General features: G+C 41.2%; 1 protein-coding gene across 2 annotated transcripts in view; it reads left to right on the top strand.

The window, feature by feature from the left end:
* Positions 1-11,478, top strand: part of MBOAT1 (membrane bound O-acyltransferase domain containing 1) — a 112,541-nt gene extending 101,063 nt beyond the window's left edge. For both annotated transcript variants that reach the window (XM_010354102.2, XM_030928062.1), the window contains exons 12-13: positions 2,426-2,577; positions 10,110-11,478. In XM_010354102.2, coding sequence (XP_010352404.1) covers positions 2,426-2,577; positions 10,110-10,236 — 279 coding nt within the window. In that variant the 3' untranslated portion in view covers positions 10,237-11,478. The remainder of the gene's footprint in view (positions 1-2,425; positions 2,578-10,109) is intronic.
* Positions 11,479-12,065: the final 587 nt, after the last annotated feature.

Below are 12,065 nucleotides of genomic sequence, written 5' to 3'. Positions count from 1 at the left end.
ATGATGATTAATTAATGTAGGCACCATAGGACTTCAATTTGCTTATACTTTCCTTAATTTCTCATTTCATTACTCTGAGCCTAGAAATAACTCACAAAGTCTCTTGAGCAGTCAATGAGATAGCGCCCACAGGAAGTGAGTCTGTCGGAGATTAATCTAACCTCATGTGTTCACATGCCCAACGCAGTTAGCTTAGTTTGTGTTCGTGAATTTTGTAAATTTGCTTCTCTAGGTTTTTTCAGGAGCCTGTAGTTTCTCTAGATTGTTTTGCAATTTGCTTGTTGTATAGCACGATAATAAAGAATGAAACTTTCCTCCAAGAAGAAGATGAGCATGCATAGAAGTAATTGTGATTCAGTGCTTTCATTGCCAAATACAGGAGTTTTGTATTTAATTTTATTTTAATCTTTGATTGTGATTGTGGCCTTCCTTATTTCTGATGCCAAGAGTTTTTATTGACATTGTTTGAGCCATATTTTGGATGTGAATTCAGGAGCCCCCACATAGCTATCCACTCACCCTTTAATTCATTTTATCCTGTGAAGGTTTCAGGAGCCCTACTATGTGCTAGTCAGTGATTTAGGTGCTGGGCTACTGCAGTGAACAAGACAAGAGTCCCTCCCCTGAGGATCTCTTGTTTTAGTCAGACACAGGTGTGCTGGAATATATATATATATATGAACAAAGTGAATTACTGTTCATGCTGGCTAGTATACTTTTAAAATTAAGTGCATATTATACATATTTGTACATAGAAAACAGGGGAGACATTTTCTTCTCTCCTGTTCATGTAACTATTTAGATTATAAAAGAAAAGAACAAGTGGTCAGGCCAAATTAAGAAATAAAACTCAGAATTCTGTTTGCTAATATATCCAGAGTATTATTCCCTCAGGTGTCTTTTACTCTATGGTGTCAACTGGCATAAAGGTTCAGATTTGTGTAGAGCTTTTCTTTTGGATGGCCTGGAAACACTATTCGCAAACAAATTATGTAGGGGATAGAGAGGAGAAAGTTGATAGAACAGTGTTTTTATTTTGTCTAGAAGGAGATTGAACTCAACAGTCATGAGGTGTCTTTGGGCCCTAGAAGTTACCCAGTAAAATCTCATACCTGATGTGCAGCATTGCTCGATGGATGGACCCTGGTCTCTGTCCTGAGGAACTTAGGGCTGAGAGGCAGCCTTGAGCACTGATGCGTCTTCTGCTTTGAGGCTGACCTGCCTATCGCCCAGCCATTGTCTCCGTCTTTGCCTTTGACCTGAATCTGGAAACTGGGGGTCTTTCTAGAGGCAGGTCTAGTCACATGTGTCAAAAGACCTACAAATGAGTGTATCCTTTGACCTAGCATTTTCCATTTCAAAAAATTGTCTCTTTACCTAAGTCTCAGTTTCTTTATCTGTAAAATGAGAATTATGATGCTAACATAATAGGCTTGATGGGAGAATCAACCAGAGATGAGCCATGCAAAGTGTTAACACAGGCTTGGCACACAGAGTAAGCACTCAGTAAATGGTAGCTGCTTGTATTATTAGTAATAGTAATATTATTTGTGTTATCATTACCTGAAGGAAGTAACTAGGAAACAGGGCAGAGCTTTATTTACAAGGATATGCATCACAGAATTGTTTATAATAGCAAAATGGGATGGGAAGACAAGCTAACTCTTTCAGATTAACTTAAAATTATATTAGAGATTAATATTTACTGACATGGAAAAAAGTGTATGATATATTACTAAATGAAAAAATGAGCTAGAAATTATATTGGTGCCAGTAAGAATATTAACATGGATGCATATGAATAGAAAAAGCTTGGATGGCTCTGCGCCAAGTTTTTAATTGATGCTTTCCTTTGGGAGGTGTTAAAAGAGAAAGAAAATTTTTTTTGTTTGCTTAGTTGTTTGACCATTTTTCTGTAGTGAACATGTATTATTATTATTATTATTTTAATAAGAAAAGTTGGCCAGGCACAGTGGCTCACGCCTGTAATCCCAGCACTTTGGGAGACTGAGGCGGGAGGATTGCTTGAGCCCAGGCGTTCAAGACCAGCCTAGGCAGCAAAGCGAGACCCACATCTCTGCAAATTTTTTTTTTTTAATTAGCTGGGCATGGTGGCATGTGCCTGTAGTCTCAGCTACATGGGAGGCTGAGGTGGGAGGATCATTTGAGCCCAGGAGTTTGAAGCTGCAGTTAGCTATGATTGTATCATTGCACTTCAGCCTGGGTGACAGAGTAAGACTCTGTCTTAAAAAAAAAAAAAAAAAAAAAAGGAGTCCTAACGGTATTTGTAGTTGAGAATACAACTCAGATGTTGGTTGTCTTCTGTAGCCTGTGTTCCTGTGGCATACTACCTGCATGCACAGAATAGAAGTTGTCATTTGTTTTTTAACCCCTCCTCACTGCAATTGCCTGTGTTGGCTTGCAGGTCAGGAACAACTACAGACATTACTTCCTTTCTTCAAGAGCTCTCAAGGCTGTGTATGATGCAGGCACCTGGGCCGTCACTCAGCTGGCTGTCTCTTACACGGTAGCGCCCTTCGTGATGTTGGCAGTTGAACCGACCATCAGCTTATACAAGTAAGTTTCCATTGTTCTCAGTTGCCATCTAGTAAACAATTCTATTTTCACTGTGTTTGACTTAGGAGGCAGTACATTGAATGAAGCAGTCCTAAACATTTCTAACGGGGGCTTCAATGTGGGAAATGTCCATAGAAGCTTTAAAAGGAAATGGCTGTCCTGGAGACGCCAGTGCATAAATTCCAATACATAAGAGCACTGTTGACAGAAATGCCTTAAGCCATTCAGAATGTCACTCAGGGGCCCTCTCATGGCAGTATATTTTGAAGGGATGGACCCTGGTAAAAAACTTAGAGGGTGAATCTGCTGCCCTTAGCTCTTTCTCCTGGGGGATGGGAGGTAGGCTGTATTGGGGACTATGAGGTGTCTGAGAGTAAGACAGAAATGGAGGCAGGACTGGGGAAGCAGCTGAGGCTGGCATTGTCTGATCGAGCAGTGTGCAGAGGGGCTCCATGGTGAGGCTGGTGGGGGATTTATGCGGCCAGTTGCATGTGTTGGAGGGGCGTATGTGGAATTGAGGCTGGAGGAGGAGGAGGCTAGCACCACAGACCAACCCTTGTAGTCAAACACCTGTGCTCCAGGTGAACTGCAAACCTCTAATTACTGACTTTTATTCTTGCACAGTTATGTGTAATGAGTTGTGTTTCTCCACGGTTGTGAAGTGGTTGAGCACATGCTCTTGTGAACTGATGGTGTGTGACCTTTGGCAAGTTGTTAACCTCTTTTACCTGTATTTTCTCAACTGGAAAATGAGGCTGAGAAGAGAATTCACCTGAGAGCACCATCATTAGTGCTGGTATTAGAATTAATGAGGTAAATGTGCAGAGGGCTCAGGCCAGTATCTGGCGTATAATCTGTACCTAATAAATGCTACCTTGCATGATTTAATGAGTTGCACGGGCTTTTTAGGTTAACTTTGGAACATTGTATCACTTTTTAAAAGGTGACTTAGAGGCCGGGTATGGTGGCTCATGCCTATAATCCCAGCACTTTGGGAGGCTGAGGCGGGCGGATCACGAGGTCAGGAGATCGAGACCATCCAGGCTAACACGGTGAAACCCCATCTCTACTAAAAATATGAAAAATTAGCCGGGCGTGGTGGCAGGCACCTGTAGTCCCAGCTACTCGGGAAGCTGAGGCAGGAGAATGGTGTGAACCCGGGAGGCGGAGCTTGTAGTGAGCCGAGATCGCGCCACTGCACTCCAACCCTGGGAGACAGCGAGACTCCATCTCAGAAAAAAAAGAAAAAAAAAAAAAGATGACTTAGAAATAAACAGTGCAAACACACCTTCTTCTTAAGTTGGGAATTCCCTATAGCCGATGGAGGGGTCATGAAGGGATTGAAGAATTTTTTACTACTCAGTATGTATAAAAGTATCTATAAGTGGGATGATTTATTTGAAGCTATAGAAAGAGAAGGTTGAGGGAACCATACAACACTGATCAATGACGTCCATGTTGTTACAATATATGCTTTTGTACTTCTAGTTAGGTGATAAGAACTTATGTCAATATAACATGGAAGCTGTACTGGTTTATACCCAAATTTTTCTATGCAAAGGGGTGTCAGAAGAGTGGGAAGAGGATTATAAGCTTCAGTCAAAAAGAAGCCCTCAGTTCAGCTGCTAGAGAGGTAGGAGTCATTTCAGTCCTAGATGAAGAAAATGGAACTGAGAAACCCAACATATGTGGCCATTGAGCATTTGAAATGCAGCTAGTGGCACAGAGGAACCGAATTTTCAATTTTATTGAATTGTAATTAATTAGAATTTTAACAGTCACGTGTTGCCAGCAGCTATTCCAGATTGATGACACCTCAAACACGAGCCCCCTTCACTGGGACTCCCTCCCCAGAGAGGCACACCCCCAAGCTGGCATTCTGACTGCTTCTGCCTCCTTGTGCCCACCTAGGGCCGCCCCATGTGCTTCCAGCTCCAATTTCATTCCCATTTGTCAGTGCCCTCAAGCCAACATTTGCCCTTTTGTCTTCTGCATGTTTAACATGCCCAGAAGCAGCCTTTGGCACCATTGAGCTGTCTGCAGGGGCTGTCCAAATTGTTTCCCTTAGAGCTCTGTTTTTGTTACAGAGTCCTCCTAGGTTTTGAGTTACGTACTTCTAACATGATTTTTTTTTTTTTTCCTGTAAGCCCTGGTATTCTAAGCCCCTGATATTGCCTCATAAGAGATTTTTAAGGAATATATTGATCATGTTATAGCAGAAGTGCCTGTATTCCACTCAGTATCATGTAATACCTGTAGTGTGCTAGGCATTGTGCTGGAATCTGGGGCTAGAGTGGAAAGCAAAATATAGAAATCATTTCTGCTCTCACTGGGGTGATAGCTTGATGGAAAAGACAGGTAGTAATTGACAAATGTATAAATACATGCTGAGATCATACTTTTAGCGAATGGTAGAGAGTTTTAAGAGAGTATGTAACAGGAATCTGCCTCAGCCTAGGCATTGGGGACATCTTTTTGAGCTCAGTCCTGGAGGTTGTGCAGTGGGAGTGAAGCAGGCTCAGTGTGTGTGAGCATTGTGGGCAGTGCTGCAGACTTGGAAACAGCCTGGAAAAGCCCCGTCATGTAGCCTCCCATAGTGTACATGACGCTCCATGCACTGAAGACCAGGGAAACGTGAATGTGGGCAGAACATAGAATCCAAGGTGGAGGGAGGTGAGCTGAGCTGAGGAGAGCAGGGGGTAGGTATCAGTGTCCCTGTTTATCACATGAGGAAGTGGAGGCTCAGAGAAGGTGAGTAACAAAATTTACACAGCAGCTAAATGTTAAACCCGAGTTTCAGACTCAGCGTTCCCTTAATAGCAATATCAGTAGTGGAGTTACTAAAAATTTCTTTAGGAGAAGTTATTTTGGATGCAAACTACTGCTTGGGGATCATAATAAGTGATTTGTTAGTGATAATATTGCATTTAACCAACTAAAACAACAATTCCTGGGCTTGGCAGGAACTCAAGGGGCAGAATTAAATTATCAAGTAGCTTTTCACTTATTTTTTTTTTTATTGCTTTTAAGTTACTTTTCACTTATTTTTAAAAACAACCCAGAATATATTTTTTTAAACATCTTTGTTTAGAATGAAACAGGAGTTGACATTTTTTGGGTCAAGTAGGCCTATTTTAAATGATCCAGCCTAGTGTATTTTCTGGTTTCTAGTTATTTATATAATTTAAGTTTCCTGTCTAGATCAGCTCTGTCCAATAGAAATTTCTATGATGGCTGGGCATGGTGGCTCATCCCAAAGTGTAATCCCAGCACTTTGGGAGGCCAAGGCAGGCGGATCATGAGGTCAGGAGTTTGAGACCAGCCTGGCCAGCATGGTGAAATCTTGTCTCTACTAATTATACAAAAAATTAGCCAGGCATGTTGGCATGTGCCTGTAGTCCCATCTACTCAGGAGGCTGAGGCAGGAGAATTGCTTGATCCCAGCAGGTGGAAATTGCAGTGAGCTGAGATCACACCACTGCACTCCAACCTGAGCGACAGAGTAAGACTCCATCTCAAAAAAAAAAAAAAAAAGAAGAAGTTTCTATGATGACAGAAATACTCTACATCTGTGCCGTCTGAGATGCTGGCCACCCAACATGTGTGGCCAGTGAGCATTTGAAATGCAGCTAGTTGGACGGAGGAACTGAATTTTCAATTTTATTGAATTTTAATTAATTAGAATTTTAACAGCCACATGTTGCCAGCGGCTATTCCAGATTGATTACACCTCAAGCAGTGTTTTCATAATCTTTTAAGAAAATCCCTGAATTTGGACAAGAAAGAAAATTGCATAGTTTTTTAGTGAAGGCAGGCCTGGTTGTGTTCCAGATCTGTTCCTCCCCTTTGGCTAAATTCAGTAGCCAACAGTAAACCACAGATGTTTGCAAACCCTTTTCTCAGTAGATCCTCATTGCTTAACGTTGAAATTTCACTTGTACTTCATTGTTAGGTCTAGTCAGTGTTCAGTCGAGAGTGGCTTCAGATCTTAGCCTTAGAGTGCTCAGTCTAACTTCTTTAAGTAGTAAATGAGCCCAAGTGAATACTCAAATATATTATGAAAGAACCTTTCTATGAAATCATTTTGAAAAGCAAATTCACATACATCATTTTGTCTTTACTTGGATAACTCTTTCTTAAATTCAGTGGGTAATAACGTTAGAATTTGTTTCTCTTTTTGTTTTGTGAGTTGGGGTTCTCCTCTGTTGCCAAGGCTGCAGTGCAGTGGCGTGATTGCGATCTCAGCTTGCTCCCGCCTCTGCCTCCTGGTTCAGGTGATCCTCCCACCTCAGCCTCCCGCCTCAGCCTCCTGAGTAGCTGGGATTACAGGCACGTGCCACCACACCCACCTAATTTTTTTTTATTTTTGTAGAGATGGAGTTTTGCCATGTTGCCCAGGCTGTTCTCAAACTCTTGGACTCAAGCATTCTACCCACCTTGGCCTCCCAAAGTGCTGGGATTACAGGCCTGAGCCACTGCACCTGGCCGGAACATTAGAATTTGCATAGAAACTTTCATAGATGGCAAACTCCTTGAGAGCAGGAACCCTGCCTAATTCATCTTTATATCTGGATCCTTAGGTCAGTACCTGACATGATCAATAAATGTTAGTTTAGTCTTTCCATAATAGAAAGATGAAATATTCCTTCAAATTTTAGAGAAATACGAAATGTCAGAAGAGGTTACTCAACCTCACTAGGTGTTTTCCACTTGGTGCTCAAAGTAGCTGGATTTTACCTAACATAATTGTCCCAGTGTAGATTTGGCCACATAGGAAAGATTAAGGCAAAGCTCAAGAACAAAGTATAACATATTTTGGATGTGCAGATTTTGAAAGCTGGAGTTATCTGTGTCTAAGGTGTGCCTGTGAGAATCCCAGTCTATACCTGTTAAACCACCGTGTTTATCTGTGGAGCACTTTTTCCACTCTCAGTAATGTCTTGGTTTAGACAGTAAATTAGATGGTCACTTGCTGTGGCTGCTTACCCCTTCCCTGGTCAAACAGCTGTTAATCATGTACTTGTCTTGTTTCCATTCCCACATGGGAAGGGGTGGAGGCTGGTGCCTTTTTGTAGATCCAGTTTATTGTTTTGCATATCCTAAGCAGTAAATGCTTATTGAAAGAATAAATGAATGCATGTATGTTCGCTTCTGTTCGAGCTCTTCACTATTCTGTAAATATTGTCGAGGAGGCATTCCTCCTGCTAAAGGATGGAGAAGTTTAGGGGCATATGTGAGTTTTCTGATTCTAATGTGTCTGACCTTATAATCACAGAAGTTGGGGAATGATGCATAAATCAATTGTGCTTTCCTCCTTCCCCAGCGTTATTTTCCTTTCTTCAAAAAGCATTAGGGAAAATATAAGTTGAACCTTTCCAAATGGATCTAGAACAGTTGTGCCAATGCAGCTGTTTCTAATTACTTGCATGTATTGATATGCCCGATATTTATTGCATATCTACGTTGTGCATACTGCTGAGTACTACGCTTTGCAATAGAAATCCACAAACATCAAAAGCAAAACTTGTTTTTTTATTAATTTAGATGACAGTTATTTTTAGGGTTATGGACTGGATTTTCAAAATCGGGATTCTTCTAGCTCATAAGACACAAAAGAAGAACCTTTTATAGTTGAGTAGAGCAATGGGTTAAAGTGTTAGTTGCATTGTGTTTAGGGAATAGGATACAGTCATATGTTGCTTACCAACAGGGATATGTTCTGCGAAATGCGTCGTCAGGCAATTTAATTGTTGTTTGAACAGCATAGAGTGTACTTGCACAAACCTAGATAGTATAGTCTACTATACACTGAGGCTATATGGGATAGCCTATTGTTCATAGACTGCAAACTGGTGCAGTATGTTACCGTACTGAATACTGTAGGCAATTTAAACACAATGGTAAGTATCTGTGTATCTAAACATAGAGAAGGTACAGTAAAAATCTGGCAAAGATAAAAAAGGGTACACCTGTATTACCATGAATGGAGCTTGCAGGACTGGAAGTTGCTCTGGGTGAGTCAGTGAGTGAGTCTGAAGGCCTAGGACATCACTGTGCACTACTGTAGACTTTAGAAACACCATACACTTAGTCTGTACTAAATTTATTAAGAAAACTTTTCCTCAATAATAAAGTAACCTTAGCTTACTGTCACTTTTTTAACTTTATAAACTTTAAATGTTTTAAAAACGGACTCTTTTGTAATAAAACACCTTGGTTAAAACAAACATGGTGGCCGGGCATGGTGGCTCATGCCTGCAATCCTAGCAGTTTGGGAGGCCGAGGTAGGTGCATCACCTGAGGTTGGGAGTTTGAGACCAGCCTGACCAACATGGAGAAACCCTGTCTCTACTAAGAATACAAAATTGACCGGGCGTGGTGGCGCATGTAGTCCCAGCTACTTGGGAGGCTGAGGCAGGAGAATCATTTGAACCTGGGAGTTGGAGATTGTGGTGAGCTGAGATCATGCTATTGCACTCCAACGTGGGCAACAAGAGCAAAACTCCATCTCAAAAACAAACAAACAAAAAAACGAAACAACAACAACAGCAAACATGGTACAGGTATACAAACATTTTTCTTTATGTTTTTTGTAAGCTATTTTCTATTTTGTTTTCTACTTTTGGAACCTTTTCTGTTAAAAAAAAATTAAGACATAAACACACATCAGCCTAGGCTGCATAAGATCAGGATCATCAGTATCATTGTGGTCCACCTCCACATCTTGTCCCATTGTGGGAGGTCTTCAGAGGCAATAACACGTATGGAGCTGTCATCTCCTGTGATAACAGTGCCTCTGGAATCCCTCCTGAAGAACCTGCCTGAGGCTGTTTTACAGTTAACTTTATTTCTTAATAAGTAGAAGGAGTATACTCCAAAATAACAAGGGAAAGTATAGTATTGTAAATATATAAACCAGTTAATAATCATTCATTGTCATTATCAAGTACTATGTATTTTATGTGATAGTATGTGCTAGACTTTTATTCAACCGGTAGTGTAGTATTGTTTACACCAGCATCACCACAAACACGTGAGCAATGCGTTGCCTATGACGTTGCAATGGCTACGACGTCACTAGGTGATAGGAATTTTTCAGTTCTATTATAATCTTATGGGGCCATCATCATTAATGTGGTCCATCATTGGCTGAAATGTCATTAAGTGTCATATGACAATACTGGGTTTGAATTTGGTCTTGGGAGTCCTTAGACTTTGAATATTGCAGGTGTCTGGCTGTCGGGTTAATTCTGTTGGTTGGCCTGTTATGTCAATGGGATGGTACCATGTATATCCACAGATGAGCCAGTTGGTTTGCCCTGCCCAGTTTTGTGGTTTCAGTCTATCCGTGACCCACTCACCTACCAAAGGGAGTTATCTGTGGAGCAAATCAAGGGAAGCCTGAGCACAGACAGGTCTCCTACTGCCAAAAACAGTGCTCTCACTTGCCATACTGTAGGTGATGTAATTAGGTGATGTTTCCCATCTACATCCTTATTTGAAATATAATTTTTGTGTATTTTTATTCCCAGGTCCATGTACTTTTATTTGCACATCATAAGTCTCCTGATAATACTATTTCTGCCAATGAAACCACAAGCTCATACGCAAAGGCGGCCTCAGACTGTGAACTCTATCAATAAGAGAAAAACAGATTGATACCTCCAAGAGAAGCGGACAAGCAGAACTTCAGAACGTTCGAAAGATGAGATGACAAGTCTCAAGGGTTCTGCTGGTGACTTAGAGGCGATGTTTACATGCATCTTTATTTTGTTCTTTTTTAAAGTGCAGGGAGTATTTTTATAAAGCCTTTTTGTACAGATAAATCGGCCATGTCCAGGTGATTGGTTTTAATATTTTATAGGACATTTGAGTGGTGCGGCAGTGTGTGGAGAATGTGCCAGAGCTGCAGAGACAGTCCATTCTGGGATGCTGGCTTTTTGCCCTTCCAGCATGATTTCCAGCTACTGTGACCTGGATGCTGGAACCCAGGCATTGGCTCCAAAAATTAGAAGACGAGTGCTGAGAAGACTTGACACAGGTTTCTCAAATCAGAATATACTCAGACATGGTAGTTCCCTGGGAAGCCCCAGATCCTTTGACTTGTGACATTACTGGTTTGCAGACATAATAACTACACTCAGAGGACCATGGAGGCGGAGGGATCATGGTTTCAGGGCATCGAAAATTCTACGAGTCAAGAGGACTAGTGCATGGACTGAGAGTCAGACATGCCCTCAAATAGGCTGCATTTTTTTTTCCGGGAATGTAACCTTTCCCCTTTTTCTTCTGACCTGAGCCAAGACTGAAAATCAGAAAGTTTCCTGTACATGGAGCTGAAGAGGGCTGCTGTTTCCCGAATGTTTTCCAGTTCACAGGCGCCGCCTGCCTGCCCGGGGATGGCCTTGAGAAGACACTCAAATGTTCATGAGGCAGCAGAATGCCTTTTAGGAAATTTTAAAAAAGTAATTTAAAGTTATGTAGAAGTTTGGTGAGAAGAAGCAGTTGTTTCTCTCTTCTCCCCTCATTTCATGGAGGTGTTAATGATCATGGCTGGCCGTGATGTACGCATGGGCTGATTTTCATTTTTTCAGTTTCATGGTTGAGAAGTTCAGCTTTGTTCTAGTTGAATCATCATATTGGAAAGCAGATGTTGAAATTTGTCTTTTCTATCTTTGTTATGAATGTGCTATGGCCCCTTTTGGAGACTTCTATTGGGTAATATTCTATGTGAGAGAAGGAAACATGATATTAAATGTTGTGAAAAATAATAATGATGATAATAAAATATATGCTGCAATGGTGTACTCTCAATCAGGTTGCTTGGGAGGAGAAAATTTATTCAAATCCAATGATAAAACATTAGTTTCTTATTGAATAAAGAGTATGTTCCCATATAAAGGAAATGTTTCTGATGGGAAGAATTGCTTTTTGTCTGTGAATAGAGACTTGATGTTCAGAAGCCTGTGCATGTGTGTGTGTGTGTGTGTGTGTGTGTGTGTGTTTTAACAAATGTGCACCAACTTAAGGTTTTACTGTATATTTCAGGCCCTTGGGTGTCTTATGTTTTGGTATAATTTCAGATCTTTATTCCCAACTTTACAGGTAGGATTTTACCCCCTTTCACAGATGAGGGTACTGAGAATCAGAGACATTCGCCAACTGCCGTAAGATCACAGCATAAGTGGTAGAGCTGAGATTTGTGCCCCAGATGGTCCTATGAAGACCACCAGCTGTGAGTCTTTCCATAAGGTGTCCTACTGGTGCTTCTCTTAGGATAGTGAAATGTGAATGTGGTGTGCCTGTCCCTCTAAAGCATGCATACAGTCCTGGTGCTGGGGGCGAGTACTAGAACCCAAACTCTAGTCCTTATTTGGGATAGTGAAAGTTAAGAAGTAGTAGATGTGAGCTAGTGCATGAGTCTCACCCTACTTTAACAAGGAAATCTTGGGGCAACCCTACTTTGCTGTCTCAGGAAGAATCTTAGA

Source organism: Rhinopithecus roxellana, chromosome 4 (genome assembly GCF_007565055.1).
Source record: "Rhinopithecus roxellana isolate Shanxi Qingling chromosome 4, ASM756505v1, whole genome shotgun sequence".
Lineage (NCBI taxonomy): Eukaryota > Metazoa > Chordata > Mammalia > Primates > Cercopithecidae > Rhinopithecus > Rhinopithecus roxellana.
Note: the sequence above shows the minus strand (reverse complement) of the source record. Positions and strands in the feature narration are given on the sequence as shown.